Source organism: Apteryx rowi, unplaced genomic scaffold, assembly GCF_003343035.1.
Source record: "Apteryx rowi isolate R43461 unplaced genomic scaffold, aptRow1 scaffold_995, whole genome shotgun sequence".
Taxonomy (NCBI): domain Eukaryota; kingdom Metazoa; phylum Chordata; class Aves; order Apterygiformes; family Apterygidae; genus Apteryx; species Apteryx rowi.
Window position 1 is genome coordinate 36,653 of NW_020451310.1, and position 17,075 is coordinate 53,727.

Sequence of the window (17,075 nt, forward strand, 5' to 3'; positions counted from 1 at the left end):
GCGCAGGAGCCGCGCGCCGCGGCCGCCCGCCGGAGCGGGGCTGCTCTCCTGGCTCAGGGGTGCCGCGCGGGAAGCGGGCGTCTGTGGTGGCCTTCCCCTCTCCGTGGCTGGGGTGAAAACGGGGCTTTTTTGTGTCTTTTTTTCGGTTTTTGGAAGAGGGACATTTGCAACGGGAACGCGGTGAGCTCGGGATGAGCTCAGGCGCCCGTTAGGAGGCTGGCACGTTGGGTCACCCCCTCCCGGGCACCCAGGGGACCGGCGCCCCTCCCGTGAGAAGCAAGGGTCTCTCTCGCCGGGGCGGGCCCGGGCGGCGCAGCGGGGTGCTCGGGGCGGCACTCGCGGGCCCGGCGCGCCTCTGCGCAGCCCGCGGTTCCCGGCGGGGCGGCGGCGGGTGCGTGGCGCGGCGGGCAGGGCGGTATTTTGAATCCTTCGGCCAAGAGTTGGGGGTAGTTTGGGTCTTCGGCGTTGTTTCCCCCCGTCGTTATTAACAGTGAAGTTGAGATTAACGCTCTGTTCAGCCCGGCAGGATGCGCAGGACGCGGAGCCCCCTCCGTGCCCCCGCCCCGGCGCGAAGCCCGGGCGGCGGCGGTGCGCGTGTGTACGGGAGAGGCGCATGAATGGCGGGGGCGGTGCCCGCCCCGCTCCAGCCCCGCCTTCCCCGAGAGCCAGCCAGTCCCTCTGCGGAGAGCTGCGGCCGCCCTCATTGGCGCTTCCCTGCGAGGACATTTGCATACGGCTCGCCCATTTGTGGAGCCGGCTTCCCCGGCCGCCCCGGCTGCGCTCCACCTGCGCCGCCGAGTTGCCTGCACTTGGCGCGCCGGCCGCGAGCATCCCGCCCCCGGGCTCCGCGCGCCGCGCCGCGCCGCCAGGCCCCGCGCGCCTCCGCTGCGCTCCGCTCCGCTCCGCTGCGCTCCTTTCCTCCCGGCCCGGCCCTGCTGCCTCACCATCGTGCTTGCCTTGGAAGACCTGGCATTGCCCTCCCAGGCTGCACAGGGTTAATCGGCTTCAGCGCTCGGTCGCCTGGATCCGGTGGAAAGAGGATAACCATCCACATCTCTCTCTGTGTGCGTGTCTAGCAATTCTGCATTGCAATACTTGCTAGTGGAGAAGCAACAGAAACCCCTTGGAATTGGGATAAAAAAATCAAAAATTTATCTGGGGTCTCTGGCTTTTTTCTTCTTTTTYTTTTAATAGTCCAGCTCCAACTAAGTGAGATACAGGGATCCCAGGCAGGGAAAAGTCCTCAAGGACCCCGTGATCCTGGAGGAACCTGACAAGTGAGAGGTCCAGGATTCTCGTGCTGACATGTGTGGTTTTCCTGCTTTCTCCTGAAGGTTTGTTACAGCCGCGGGGTCCCTGGCACAGTAGATCCAGCTCTGGGAAACAGTGCATCTTGTTCTTCCGTGTGTTGTTACTAACCTTCCCCCTTCCCTCCCCTTCCCTTCTAGCACACATACGCTCTCACACAGACATACGCTGCCTCTTTCCCTCTTGAACGCACCCGCGCACTCTAGAGCCTCGGAAGCGACTCTCCTTTCTGCTAGCATGGGTCCCTTGGCATCATGAACCTTATCCTCGCTCCCTGGCTGGAATTCAAACAGCCCATCCGTAGGTGCCCTGTGCCTTGACCATGCACCTGAGAATAGACCCCAGCATTTGCCCGGGACGCCGCCCTGCCTGGACCCTGTGGATGTGCTCTCTCTTTTGGGGATGTATCATCAGCTCTGTGTGGAGTTCCTCTAACGTGGCTTCTTCTGCCTCCTCTTCCTCGTCTGTATCTCAGGCTCAGTATGAGCATCATTTCCACGGCAGCAAGCACCACTCTGTGCCTATCTCTATCTACCGCTCCCCTGTCTCCCTCCGAGGAGGACACGGTGGGTTCCCGCTATTGTTTCTTTTTAACCTTTTTGCAGAGCAGTTAGAGYAGCAAAGGGGAACTGGGAGCGCCCTGCGGATAACGTGTGTGACTCCGGGGGGATGGGGGAGTCTCTCAGCCCCTCATATTTGCTCTGTTAGCTTTCCTACCCTCCTCTCTTCCCCTGCCCCCGCTCCTAGCACAGCACGGCTCTGAGGACAAGCTGCTTTCAGAGCCAACTTCCCTGGTTGGTCGCCCAGCAGGGTGGGTGCTGGCGGGGCTGCACGGCCCCATGCTGAGCGGTGCCACCGTGCACCTTGGAGAGGGTCCCGCTGGGGCTAAGAGTCTGCCAGGGAGGGAGTTGGTAAGTCCCAGCTCCCGCCTCTAGCAGAGTTACAGCGGCCGATACAGTCCTTGCAGCAGAGCATCTTCGCCACCCCCCTTCCCCCCCCCCCCCCCCAGCCTTCACAGGGGGCAGTTGCCGGAGGCCTGGCTGGGGAGCCCTGGAGGGGGCACCCACAGGTGCTTTGCCCCTGCCCTGCCTGCTTGCTTACTCACTGCCTTCTTGGGTGAAGTTGTCCRGCAGTTCAGGGTGTGCGAAGGGAAACACGAGGACTTCTTACCCTGTGCTTCTGGCTGCCTGCTTGGTGCCTGGTAGTTAGTGGCTTCCCAGGAAACCCAGGGAGAAGAAATAACAGGGAGTATGTTCCAACACAGGCGGCAAGGGAGGAGGGGGCCTGTGAATGCCAAGGAAGGGGGGACCCGCCAGCATCTGAAATGCTGAGCAATGCTCAGCGGCTGAGAGCAGGGCTGGCTCTGCCCAGGCCTGCCCAGCTCCCCTGGGTCTGCCCACAGGGCCAAGAGGAGATGGCCCAGGCAGGCTGACCTGGGGGCTCTCCCTTGCCTCCCCCATCACCTCCCCCATCGCCTCCCCCTCCGCCCTGTGTCCCTCTACTTCTGCCTTCAGCCAGGGAAGATCAGGCAAGCCAGGGCCTGGCCCTTCCTCACAGGGCTGCAGTTGATAGGGAGAGGTTCAGCTGTGGTGTGAATGCCACAGCAGCTCTGCTCTGCCCCCATTTAGGCAAAGGCAGTGCTAGATTGGATAGATGACTTCTGTTTCTGCCATCACACCCTGCCCTGGTGCTTCCCTCCCTCCCAGCTTGCTTCTCCTGTGGCTGTTCTTTTTTGGAAATCCTTTGGGACAGGAACTGACTGATCCTCCCCCATCCCTCACCCTAGCACAGTGGGGACTGTCTCACATGGTCCTTGCATGTTGCTGCAACCAACAGCAGTCCCGTTGCTAATAATTATTAACTGATAACTTAGTTTCACATGGGTGGTGCTTAACAGATGGCTTTGGTGTCTGCTTGCATGGCACTGGTTCCCTTTCCATGCAGGGCCCGAATATGTTTTGCTTGCTTTCTGAGGTGGATATGAGCCTTGAGACTGAAGTGAGCATTAGGAAGGCTGACAGGATACTGCCACTTCTGTCTGCAGAACTGGCCATACACCTCCAGCCTGACCCTTTTCACCCAGAGTTGTTTCAGTCCGGGGTCCTTGCCTCTGCATCATGGTGCTATTCTGCAGCACCCTGGGCTCCCCCCTCCTGCGCTGCCAGAGCACCTGCAACCTGCCCTGCAGTGCTCCCCCATACCCTGCTCTTGCACCCTCCAACAGCTCTGCCAGAGCACCTTCTGCTGTTGCCGACCTGCTCTGCTGGTGCTCAGTTGTGACCTGCAGCATCTGCTTTCTGGCTTTGTTCCTGAGCCCATTCCCTCTCCAGTGCGCCTCAGCTCAGACCTGTGGTACTGAGCTCCGTCTACAACTCTGCCAATGTACTTGTAGCCTTTATTGGAGGTCCATCCCTTGCTGTTCCATTTGAACTCTTTATACTGCTCTGCTGGTCATCTGAGCCCTCAGCCAGGATGCTTTTGGTTTTAATGTCTCTGTAACCCCTATATACCTCTGTGAGCGCATCCTCCTAGTGCCTACTGCAGCCATGTCATGCGGCATTTCAACCTACTATCCCAGGGCTCTCCCCTCCCTTCCTCTCTCCTCCCAACCTGTCCTCTCCCTCATATCTGACACTGGTCCTTACTCATCCTGAATACTCTTGCGTTTTTGTTATCCTTGGGCCCTGTGCAGACATGATTCTCTAGCTAATTGAGTATTTCTTTGATGGCAGGGGAGAGTGAAGTCTGGCTCATAGGTCACTTGGGAGTAAAGAAGAGAAGGATGTCACAAAATGCCGTAGTGGTTAGCCTTGATATAAAAGGCAGGGAACAGTCCATGCGAGAGTTCATWGTCCTGGTCAAGAAATGATAGTTCTTTTCTCCTTGATGACTTTTCCATCTCCCCTGAAAGCCCAGCAAATCCTTATTTAGGAGCCCAATGCAAAAGCTGTTATCAACTTCAGTGAGAGACATGCACATTTTTTCTATGTCCTTGCTGCAGTAAGGAATCAAGGGAAATGAAGAGCTCTGGGAGCTCAGGCCAGCACATAAGCCAGTATGAGATTTTTTTTCCTTTCCTAATCATGGCATATAGCAAAGCTGGCGTGAAACCCCCTTTGGCCATGAGTAAAGACAAGAGAGAGAGAGAGAGAGAGAGAGAGAGAGAAGAGACCATAAAGACAGCTGGTCTTGTAAACACACACATGGTTTATTTTTCTGTTTTCTTTCTCTGTTGCACGACAGAGGCCCTTGGAATTTGGATCTGTGACAGTGTTGAGGAGTCAGATCCCAGGGAGGCCATGCACTCTCCGTGTTTACTGGGATTTTGATTTTTTAATTTGCTAGAGAGAAGCAAAGAATTCAGTCTGACTCCTGCCATACTCAGTGGCTACATACCCACTGACTTCAGAAGGAATAGGTTCAGGACTCAAATCACCCTTCTATGCTGCTTTACAGTCCCACAGCATTGATCTCCTGGGTTCAGTTCTGTAACTAACTCTATATCCTTTTTTTCTTATATATCCCAGTAGTTTTCAATCTATTTGAAGTAGCGTATGGGTATGTAGAACACAGGAAAAGTAAATGTCTCCCTACCAATGAACACTTGTTTGAAATCTGTTCAGCACTCCTTTAAAATCAGTGCAAAACCTTCTTTTGGCTTACCTTGAACAGCACTGGGCACAGATCTGGCTGTCACTGTAGTGTTGGTGGTGTGAGAGTTAATTCTGAAATCACCAAGCTGGTGCTTTCCGGTAGGTGAGCTGCAACCTGCAAATGTAAAACTTGGCACAGTATATCATCTCAAGGAGAAAGTCTTTGTAACAGGTTTTCCTCCTGTCAGCAGGTGAGCAAACCTGGACGGGCTCGGAAGGCCTGCGAGTCAGAAGAAATCTTTTTTCTGTGTGAGGATCTTCCCAGACTGGCAAAATTTCTCTTTCTGAACAATAGGAAGGGAAAGCCATTATTTCTGTTTGTTACACCAAGGGCTTTTGGGACAGAGGCATGATAAAAATCCAGCTATGGAGCAAAGTTGTTTGAGCTATGTTTATTAAAAGTACGGATGTGCTGAATCCTTCTCCCCCCCCATAGCTATTTAGCAGCCTGCTGGGTCAGTTGCTTACCAAGGCCTGTAGCAGGGGCTTCACAGCCCCTCTCTCCATGTCTTCATYGCCTCAGCTGCTGAATAATGCATGCCTCCGGTTGACAGATAAAATTAAGAGATTTGTGCATGTTTTGTCTTAGTGATGAATTAATTAATTTGGTTTCTCCTTTCCTCCTCCAGCTGTATTTTCTCTGGCCCTCCTTCATGGAGGGGGAGCAAGGGTGCACAGAGCTGACGTGTGATGCCTTGTGCAGATTGCCCCAGCCTTCAGCTGTGCAGGGGCAGCTGTGGGAGGAACGATGGGCTTTGGGACATTTTTCTTTTGTTTTTTGCTTTGCAAGGCTTGTTCAGGCTGTTGAACGAGACACAGCAAAAAGTGAAGGCTTGTTATGAGGACTGGCAGTGAGGAGTCACCAGGTCTTGTAGGTGTAACTCTCGGGCCTTATTCAGTTCTCAGAAGTCCTGTCATTCATGTGAAGCATTTTCAAAGGTTTTTCTATCTCTCCTGTCTTTTTTTAAGATTAGCAAACGATGGTGAGCGTTTGGACAAATGAGTATTTCCATGAAATAGGCAGGTACTCTGCAAACCAGTGTTAAAGCTTCCCACACACAGCTGTGACAATGTACCTTCTATCTAATATGCATATCCTACTCCTTGCAGCTCTTCCAATGTGACCTTTTTCTCATCTCAAGTGTCTTTGTCGTTCCAGTCCTGCCTTCTCTGTAAAATAGAGAACTAATTCCTGATCCCTGGTGCTGCCCCTACCCCAGTACCAAGCCAGGACCTTCCCTTTTACCCCATTGTCAGGAGATTACTTTGAGCAAAGGCTGGTAGCTTTAACAAAAGGGAAACATCATCTTACACAGAGCAGTTGGTGACCCATTAAAATTAACTTCATTCAGAGCTTAAATTAGGGTTGCAGTTCAGTTCTGCCAAAGTGGAAAGCTAGAAGTCCTATCTGCTTTCTGTGGCCACTCTCTGGCCTCTATAAACAATGAAGCCTGCATTTTTGGAATGACTAGGGATTCTGCATGCCTGAGTGTTTAGATTCCCTTCCTCAGACATATGAACAATGACYGTTATTTTTAAAGAATGGTCAGGTCTGTTTAAATTGTCTCAAGCTGGATATCCATAAGTCAAAACACCCATCTCACTAGTCATCTTCATTTTAAGTTGGTCATAATTGAGTTTTGCTCCCCTGCAGTAAGTCTCTTTAGCTCTTTGGAGAAAGCACAGCATTTAGTAGTTGAGCACATGAAAATTGTGGGATACGTGAAGGCTGTTTCCTCAAAAAGAAATTACTATATGACTTACTGTTTGCATACTTCTGTATGAAACAGTTTCTGACTGGATACTTCGACTTCTCATTCTGTTGTCCTAGGCTGTGCTTAATATCAGCTGTTCCCAACTAGGATTAGCTGCAAAATTGTGACGTAAGTTTGTTCACCTGGTACTTGATCCTGTGAGACCCAGTGATCTAATGAAATCTGGAACAGGAAAAAACTAATGTTACTGCTGAAACGTGTCTTACTGATTTAATACATGTCTCTGTGCCTTTTGAAACACTGCTCAGTCCCATGCTGCTGCAGGTACAATCTCATAGGAAATATGTTAAAAAGCCCTCCACTGATAGATACCTTGTTCTTATCCAGTATCTCACAGCACATTTTGCAAAAGTGGAAATGTTAGTCCTGAGTCAGAATTAGATCAGGGCTTTCTTACTTCTTGTATTTCCTTTACGATTTAGACTGGAGAGAGGTTTCTTCTTTATTATTTCTGCTTTTGGATAACATAGCCCTGACTTGTCAAGCAACTGCCACATTCTACTGCAGAGGTGACTGCATTTCAAAGACAGATGAAGGATCCTGGTATATACTTTGTTTAGGCATTGAAGTTGTAAAGAATATTGGGATGTGTGACTCAAGCTAACAGTCAGAACACTGCAGAATGATAACAGTACTTTTTATAATATTCCTATGTAAAAAAAAAAAGATGGTAGAGAATTTTCTTAAAGATGCTGGCCAGTTTTATTTGCTTTTACTCTCTTCTTTGGTCATGGTGTGAAAATACATGTTTGAACAATGTTATGGTTGTCACTGGGATATTACATACTGTGCTGATGGAAGATCAGATTCCTTGCACAAGTCTCCTTACAAGTAGGTCAAACTAATATAACACTGAAAATATCAGGCTGGTGTCCAGGTGGAGGTGGTGGTGAAGTTCCACAGTTTGTCATACAAAAGGTAAGAAAGAATTGAGGATTATAAATGTAAGGAACATAGGTTTTGCCTGGGAAATATACTGGATGACCACTCTTTTGTTTTTTCCATGTCTATATGCTGTGATTTAAGGGTACCAGCTGTTCAATTGCCCGGGATGACAGTCCTGTGCTGGCTGGGAGTCATTTTTTGGTTTTTCTTTTTTTGTTGCTCTGTTGGGTTTGATAACTATGAAAGATCATTTGCACTGAAGACGAAAGGGTGGTTTTGATATTTTCTATGTATCCTCCACACAAAAGACTTGACCAGTGGCTCAGACTCGTATAACCTTGGTGAAACATGGCCCTTCTCTCTGATTTGTTGTCATCTGTGACATGAGGACAAAACTGTTTATCTCCCAGGTGAGCTGAGCAGTACCAGTGCACCTGTGTACTTTGAGATCCTTGGCAGGAGAAGTCCACAGAATCCATGCATTTCCACAGAAATGTATGAAATCCCAATATTCCTCTTGTGCTTTAGATTTCAGGGCAACTTAACAGCCTGCTTTGACCTCTGCTTGAAGGACAGGGCAGACACCTGTGAATTCTGAACCCAGAGCCTGGTGGCAGTTTCCCTCGTGGCTCTAAAGCCTGAACAGGGTCTCGTGACAGTTGCTGCTGTTGGTGTCTTCAAAGGAGCAGGGAGAGCATTTGCACTGGAGCGTTGGCTGCTCTGAATCCCAGGGAGGCGCCTGAGTGGGGGGGCCTGCAGTTCCCCACAGCTCCCTCGCCACTCTCACGAATTACTTCTCTTGTACTCTGTGTGTGTGTGTGCTGTTTTAGCACATTAAAACATAACTACATATACCCTGAGTGACTTTCCCCCAAACTATGAATTTAAAGTACTTCCGACACTGTCTTTTAGAACTTGAATATAATTATATGCTTTGAGTGTAAATTGTGTTTTTTGCGAAATAAGAAACTAATGGAAATGATCTGCCTGTTCCTGTAGTTTACAGATTATATGCTTTACATCTGGGGATGTATATTTAGGCTGCTTCTCTGTATGGTATATTAAAATGTAAATGAAGTTGGTGTGAGCTATAGTGGTTGCTAAGCATGAATAACAGGTTGATAAAGGACATTACTAAATTGATCTAGTGTTAACGTTTACTTCAACATSTCTTACTTTTGCACCTTTCATCTTTTTGCATTCTTGAGGGAGAAGAGGCAGGTAGAAAGTATTTAACGGCCTACTGAGGGCCTTGTGTCTGCAGAAGCTCAAGGGACAAGGTGAATGAATCAGAAAGACATAAGATGTTGCTAAAAAAAGGCCCTTCACGTATCCTGTGAATACCACGTGGTAAAGAATCAGGAAAGACTGTTTTCTAGAGAGCTCAGGAAAAGAGTACTGTCAGGCTGACTTCCCTGTTTATTTACCGGCCAGGGTCCATGTAACAACTGCAGAGTAAATGGATTTCCACCATATACTTGGAACATGGTTTTTGGATTTAGAATGAATTCAGCGTATCTACATCAAGTGAACAGATCAAATGATTGGGTGGGGAGAGGAGGTGGAGTTTGTTTTTTCTTACAGTTTGTTCTTTAACATCCCACTGGACAACATCAGCTGATTGTCCGGAACTGTACAGCGAACCTTTTGGTTCCCTGCTTGCCTGCTGCACTGCCCAGCCAGGTGAGCTGGGGACTTCATGACTCCCTGTCGTGGCTGGCTCCTGCAGTTCAAACAGCCTGCTGCTCCTGCTCCAGCTGGTTTGCTAATTGACCCCCCGCTAGTGGAAACATTAGAGATGTTGTCTGGAAATGTTTATAACTAGGTGGTCCTGCAGGTTTGCTGGTTCAGCTTCAGGTATTTCGGTGCACAAACGAACTCCACCATTGGTGAAAGCTTCCAACCATAGTATGAGGGTAAAGCAGCACGGGAATTTCTTGAATAGCATTAGGAAGGCAGTTAAGGGTTGGTTAGGGAGAGAACAGACAGTAGACAGCTGTGTATCAAGCACACTGGTCTTGGACAGTGTCTCTCCTTATCTCACCTACAGAGTATATGCAAACTCTGTTAGGGAAGCCAAATCTACTGGAGTTTTATTACAACTGAGAAGTTAGCACTGTTCATTTTGTCAAGCTGGAAAGCCTGTTTCTTAAGCATATACTTGTGATAGCAAATTTTACAAGATGATTTCTCATCTGCCTACCTTCTGCAGGGTAAGTGAACAGGTTTGGCTAAAATAAGAAATGACCTAGAACTGTTGCCAGAAACACAACTAAATGTTTAAAAAAAAAAAAAAGAAAAAACTTGGCTCATTTTGATCCAGCTATTATGTTGCCTGGACTATATGTAGAAAATTGGTTCTGCCAAGTTCTCAGCTTGACTRTCTGGAGTGCAAAGATTCTCACTGTCTGGTTGAACACTTGAATCCAGGTGTTTATTGGATTGAAACCTCTGAGTTTCTTGTACTTCTTCTTTTGTGACTTCTCTGAATTATGGTGTTAATCTGATCAGGTTTCACTCCAAAGATTGTTGGAACTGCCCTGAGCTTGTAGTTATATAGAGACGTTATCTGACCTACAGGTGATATGCATCTTTTGGTACCTTGAGAGACGAAAGTGGAAACAGTACGAAAAAACTTGACATTTTTCTCTTTCTTTCGCTTGTTCGTCTTGATTTACCTATCTAATAGTAGTCCATCTTACGTATTTCTCACATTTTGTTTATTCTGCTGATAAATACAATGTTCTAGGCTATCACAGAAGAGTTTATCATTCTTTGATGTCCACTGAGTGCAGTATTTAGGAATGCTGGTGGTCTGGGCAGGACCTGGAGAAATCTTAAATGTGGGTGGCATACATCTAGCCATCTGCCTCCTTAACCTCTCTGTAGAATTGCAGAAGAACCCCATTTCATCATTTCTTTGCAGTTAAGTAATGAATGCCCCAGTGATTTCCAGTTTTCCTCATCTTGCTGCCCTGTCTGCAGTCCAGCATATTTCCTTCAGAGAAGCTTTGCAAGATACTGATGGCTCTGAATGCCTTTTCACTTTTTATTAGCTCACCATGGAGTCTGCTCTCCATCCTGGGCCCTCGTGTGTTCAGATACAATTTATTAGAGGCAAGGAAAAGGCAAAGAAATTAATTTTTCTTGAGAAATGTATTTTGTGCCCTATAAGGATGAGAAGAAGAGAAACAGAGTAGAAAATACTTAATATTTTTTTTAAAACTTTTTTCTATGTTTCAGGAGAATTCTGGAGAAAAAATGTGCCTACAGTCATCCCTTTACCTGGTGACTTGCTTTGTTCTACTGGGCACTATGAGTATCCTGGGCTTGCAGTACCTGCAACAGAATAAGGTGGTGGGGTGTCTAACCTCTAGAAATGATCTGTACTGGATTAGGAAAAAAAGTGTATGTCTTATAACTAAAGATCGAGGGGGAAATTTTGTTCAGATGAATGCCAAGTGTGTATCTAAGCTTATTTCATTTCAGGCAATTGTTATTCCAGACAGGGTGGTCTATGCTTAGCAAGCCGTAGACTCAGGCCACTTCTCCTGGCCCAGTCATTAGGAAAACATACACTGGCAAAATGAGCAACCTTTCCTACTGGGCTAATATTTGCAAGCTGATTTACAGAAATGGTGAAATCATGACCCCTCCGTGGGTACCTCAGTGGGAACTTTTGCTATTAATTTCAGTGAAGCCAGATCCCCCTTTGCAACAGGCAATGCTGAACAGGTTTTTCTGGAGCAGCAGCAGTGATCAGAACGGAGGAAAAGAAACCCCCAACTTTTTTTCCAGCTCTGCCACTGACTTACTGTGACTTTACCATGAGGGGAGTTGTAGGGGCGCATTGCACACTGCCAGGTGTTTCAGTTTCCCTTTGTTGTAGCGCAGAAATGTTGTGAATATTTAAAGTCTCCTTAAGTCCTGGCATAACCTATGTGAAAGGAAAAGCACTGTATTGTTACTGTTCTCTCCCAACATACTGGAAAGAGATTTTCAGACTTCAGCCAGGATATTTGATCCTTTCAATTCAGGCAACATGACAGTGTTACAACACCTAGTATCATCTTTGCATAATGCCAGAGGCCCTGGGAAATCATCCCTGTAATTCCTTGAGAAGACTAGATACCCTTCCATGAAGCCAGTTCTACAAAGAAATATTTGTCCTCATCCAAAGAATACGGAGAGTCAGAAAAATGGGGAATGTCTGGACTACATAGTTAAATATGTAGTGTTTTGTTTCAGTCATTTTTTTTCTGGGAGTACATGATTCTCTGCTGTTAGTGACTGTTTCATTCGTTGCTTTAAGGAGCATTATGGACACGCATTTCTGTCTTTCCTTGGTTCCAGGACTTCAGGGTGATTTTTTGCACCGGTGACCCAAACAGTTGACCACTTCAGCCTAGCCTGTACTTCTAGTGTCCCCTGTTCGCTCTTCAGCTTCTGTCACAAGTCAAACCTTGTCTGCAAGTGTTCGATCAATTCATTTTACCAAAAATTGTGAACTAAAATTGAGGTGATTTCAGCTAGCAAGGGAAAGAAGAGGGGAGGGAGAGAAGAGGAGGAAGATGGAAATTAGGCTGAAGTGTAAATCAGTCAAGGGTACAATTCCCATTCTTTCTTTCTCTTTAATCAGGAGTAAAGRCGACAAGGATTATCAAAAGAACCATTAAAGATCCAAGTAGCTCTCAGCAAAAGACACAGAAAATTTGAAGCTGGAGGAAAAAATATACTGTCCAAGGGAAGAAAAAGGAAATAAAGGAGTATCAGAGCTCATCAGCAGAGTTGCCCTGTTGGCTACTCTTAGATGTGAGCTGAGGAGATGCAGTGTGCTCTGCAGAAGGTGTAGGGTCTGCAACTTCCCCTCCAGAGCACCGGGTTGTTGATGTTCAATTTACAGTGGTCTTCTAGCCACACGCTTTTTTGACCGTGGATCTAGACTCCACAGTATTCCATACTTTCTTACAAATTCAGTTTACTGTGATGATTGATACACCTGTTTTGCTTAATTTTTTTACTGTTATCTGTGTTCTTGGAAGCATGAAGTGCTATTTCCAATATCTAAATGACATTAATACATTTAGTTTATTTTTTACTGGTCTAAAGATTGAAGGCACTTTTTTAATACTGCTTGATGTGGAGGGAGTAAGGGTGGCTTCTGCTGCTGCTTAGTGTGGGGAGAGCTATGCAATGTTTCTTTTGTACTAATAAGGAGGTTGTTGGACTAGGCCCAGGGAAAGGCTATGCAGTACTGCAGTCTGAGGTGATCCCCAGGGTGTGTGTGCTTGCTCTGTGTATGCACATGTATTACATCAAAGGAGACAAGGAAGAGCAGTTCTGTTCAAATGCAGTGTCTGAATAGTGGGCATTTTTGTTTGGGCAACTCTGTGTGTATATGTAGGGATATCTGTAATATTTCTCCTCGGGGAAGCTTGCCTCAGTTCAGAAGCATTGTCTGTTTTTTATGTTTCTGCTGAGGTTTAGGATTATGTGTAATTCATTTCCATGGGGAAGCTGAGTTCAGATTCAGCAAAGGCCATGGGCTGTGTGTGTAGAATATTTCCGCCGAATACTGAGTTGAGACAAAGCTATCATATCTCAGGGAACTCTTTGTTTCTTTTATCCCATTTCACAGCTCAAGTGACCATCCTGCAGCAAGCCTTTTCTATATCCATGGTAGATTTCCTGTGGGATTCAAGGGCACCTTCTAGGGAGGCTGCTTTAGTCCCTGGCCTTCATGTATCTGAACTTGCCTGTGTTTACAGAAGTCCTGTTTGGTCAAGAAGTTTAAAATATGGCAATAGAAAGTGAATCCCTGATGTGGTATCACAATGCAACATCATGATTTTATGGTACACTGCATGGACAGTTGGCTAATGTTTTATTTTTATAATTCTTTATAAAATAATTATAAAATTGTAAAATAATAGCATGTAGTTATTTATCATTATTTAGATGATCCTTATATAAAACCCCCCAAATCCAGTGAATGTCTCCTGTAAAAAGGAAGATTTCTGTTATACTTGCTGTTTTTCTGTGGTTCATTCTCAGACATCCACGGAGAATCCAGAACAAGGAAGATGTGTTCTCTGTGTTTCAGGGAAGATCAGGAACGTGTAGTCATTGAAAAAGAATTTGCAGGAACTTTTTAGGCTTCTGCCATGCAAATTTAGGCTCTATGAATTCACAGACAAGAGGGTAGCTATAAGGAAATCATTTGAAGGGCTACAGTCGTACAGTAGCAAAGATTCATGAGCAAAAATAATTTTTGATTCAAATTACATTTGAGTCATGGATTCTTCTGGTAATCTCTGAGGACAAGACTTGGAAAATATATGAGTGAATTTAGAAAATTCACTGATAAATCCTGCATTAGAGTTGAGGTAAACAGGGGACTAAACTGCCCCAGAATGCTCCACTGCAGATAAACTCACAGTACAGTCAATGAAATGTCAGCACCAATTTTGGTTAGATGTTGATACACAATTAGAAGAGACATATCCAACCTGAAGGAAGAAAGTAATCGCACAAGATGATAAGAATTGCCATACACATTGGTCCATCTGGTCTGGTATTCTGTCTCTGGCAGTGGCCAGTGCCAGATGCTACAGATGGAAGTGAATAACCTCTTTGATATGTTTAATTGTATATCCCAAGGGAGGTTTCTTTTTTTCCTTGACCTCACAAATGATGATCACCTTATGCTGTAAAGAACTGAGAATGAGACTCATTGCAGTTTTGTCCTAATTATAATATTTTCACATGCCATTCTTATTCATAAATCTCTTTCTTATGATAACTTTTTGCTTAGCTATTTTTATATCACTATCTCAAAGCATTTTATATAGCTTCGTAGAGCATCACAGTGCTGATAGAGAGTGAGCAACTAGTTTTTGTATTTCTTGTTCTAAGAACAGAAAATGGGGCATGGAGAGAGAAAGCAGTTTGCTGAGTCAGACTCTGTTGCCACATTTAAACAGCCTGAATTCTGCCTATGTCCCTGGGTTTACTGTTTTCTGTCACTTGACTCCAGGCCCTCAGGATACCTAATTGATAGGCTTAGGAGGTTAATAGACTTCAGGCTATCTGAAGGTGGCCGTGCACAGAGTCAAAGCTGACAGCAGAACCGGGCACTAATGATGTCTGGTCCACTGCACTGTTCACATTGCTTTTACTTTGTGGCAAGGCTATGTTTCTGTCCAGGATTTCCTCACAGAAATACATGTATAGGGGAAGGAGGCACATGCATAAGTTGACACTACTAAGAAGTGTTGATTGTCATCTGTGTACTGTTTGATTGATCCGTGCGTGTACCTTGAATCTAAAGTATTTCAAATGCATCTGATTTACTGTTTGTGAGTACATCATCAGTTTTCAGTGCATGTATATCAGGTCTTCCTGGAAGCTTTCACTCGCTGCACAAACACTGTAGCATTGTCACATGTGCCCTGAAGATCTAGGTGTCCAGAAATGCTAGGCACAAGTGCACAGTCCTCCAGCTCCTCAGACAGAATTTCCAGGCAGAAGAGTAAGTCCTCTTTGGGGAAATCTGTGCATATGACAACCCTACTTCTTTTCTTGCTAATAATATTCTGCATTGCTGGTTTCTCTGGGTTGGAACACACTTTCTACACTGTGTGTGTGTGTGTGTGTGTGTGTGGGCATTGCTTTGCAGAAAAGCTGGGTTTGTGCGTGTGTGTGTAATAGAAACAACCTCAGCCATGCTAAATGCTGCCAGAACTGGTCTCTCTTCAGCCTCCAACTGTATAGAAGTTAGCTGTGTTGTGTCCATTTTCAAACAGCCGCTGCCATGTGCTCATCTGCAGTGTTTCATCTGCATTCCATGGTACATAGAAGTGAGTCATTTCCATTCAGTGTTTTCTTCTAAACTAATGAAAGCCTCCCAAAGAGCAGCTTTCAGATAAGAGTATCCCATAGGGAAAGAGGCAGAGGGATCTAAGCAAGGAATAGGGAAGCAGCAACTTCTTAATATGGATCCTGGTTTGACCCTGCCTTTTGCTATAGCTCTGGATAGATCCCTTCCCCTCTGCCTGCTGTAAACTCCCAGGGGGTAATACGGAGTTGAAATACTTGCCTGTTGCCTAGCAGTTTGGGAGGCATGATGGTCTGATCCTACTTTAACTGTTTCAAACTGGAAGACCTTTCGTGTAAAGACAGAATGGTGGGTGGCACAGTGCTCTCAGGTGGCTAGAGATGGCTTCAGCTCGCTTGTCAGCAGTTTGCATAGCTAAAGAAGCAGCTCTGACCTACAGATCTCACTTTCAGCCTTGGCTGCAGTGGTGTGTAGAGCATGCTTGTGCCAGCCCCTGGATGAAAATCTTTGATCTCTTGTATTTGTCTAGCAATTGGCAGCCTCGTCAGCTGAAAAGGAAGGCCAGCCTGGGCAGAGTGGCCTTCCCTCTGTTGTTGTAACCTATGATGTGAGTAAGGAAGGCGACAGAGAATGGAGGGCTGTTCCACCTAATATGTTCAGGGTTTCTTTTTTTATTTTTGTTCCCTATATGAAATGGGACGAAAAAAACAAAGTGTTGAAAATATTGAGCTGGATATTCCAAAGAATTCAAAGATGGTCAGTCTAAGTTCTTTCTGTCAACAGCTACTGCTSTAGGGAGAGAGATCGCTTCTTTATGTGACACCCAAGCACCCGATGCAAAATTACTGTAATACAACCCTTCATCTGTGCACAAACACACACCACTTGTATATCTTTGCTTCTGATTACAGCCCTATGCAGGAGCTTCTACAGAAAACCATTAAGCTTCTGTAGAAAAGATAGAATCATTAAAAGATGTTTTCCCAGAACTCACTCCTTCCATAGAACACCCATAGCCCTCAGCCTGCTTCCTCACCAACCTTACTGAAGTCATCATCAGAACCAAAATTCATTTGAAATCAAGCCACAGATGGCCTAGTTTCTACAACCGCTGTAGTAAAATGTCACTCACAATAAAACCATCAAAAGCCTTGGGTTTAACACATGCACAGTCCAGAATATGGTGTACTTCCTCCAGTGCACCGAAGGCCCTCACGGAATCTGTGTTAGGGAGACCAAAAACCAACCATGTACCATGGTGAACTATTAAGTTCAGACATTCAGTACTTAATAGAAACGTCCAGATAACAGTAGGAGAACATTTTTCACAAATAACCACTCAAACCTATCAGCCCTGATCCTCAAGGGAGTCCTTCAAAACAGCTTCAAAAGATGATCTTAGAAACTGAAATCTGTAACTCTGTTATTCTCTAAAAATCAAGGGCTCAATAGCAATATTGATTTATAGCACATTATATTTCTTCTTGCATCCTGCTGTTTGTAAACTCCTTCGTGTCCTGTAGACAGCAATTAGTTCTCTCTGTCCCATTGAGGCAGAGACTATTACCTCTCCCTTGCTAGTACCATTCCCCACTGATCTACACGTGCCAGTCACCT

At 46.1% G+C, this 17,075-nt stretch overlaps 1 protein-coding gene across 1 annotated transcript in view; it reads left to right on the forward strand.

Annotated features, from left to right (window-relative positions):
- Positions 1-1,516: 1,516 nt before the first annotated feature.
- The window catches only part of LOC112960795 (neurexin-3-beta-like), a 111,527-nt gene continuing 95,968 nt past the window's right edge, over positions 1,517-17,075 (forward strand). The window contains exon 1 of the mRNA XM_026055375.1: positions 1,517-1,874. Within this exon, the coding sequence (XP_025911160.1) occupies positions 1,631-1,874 (244 nt within the window). The 5' untranslated portion in view covers positions 1,517-1,630. The remainder of the gene's footprint in view (positions 1,875-17,075) is intronic.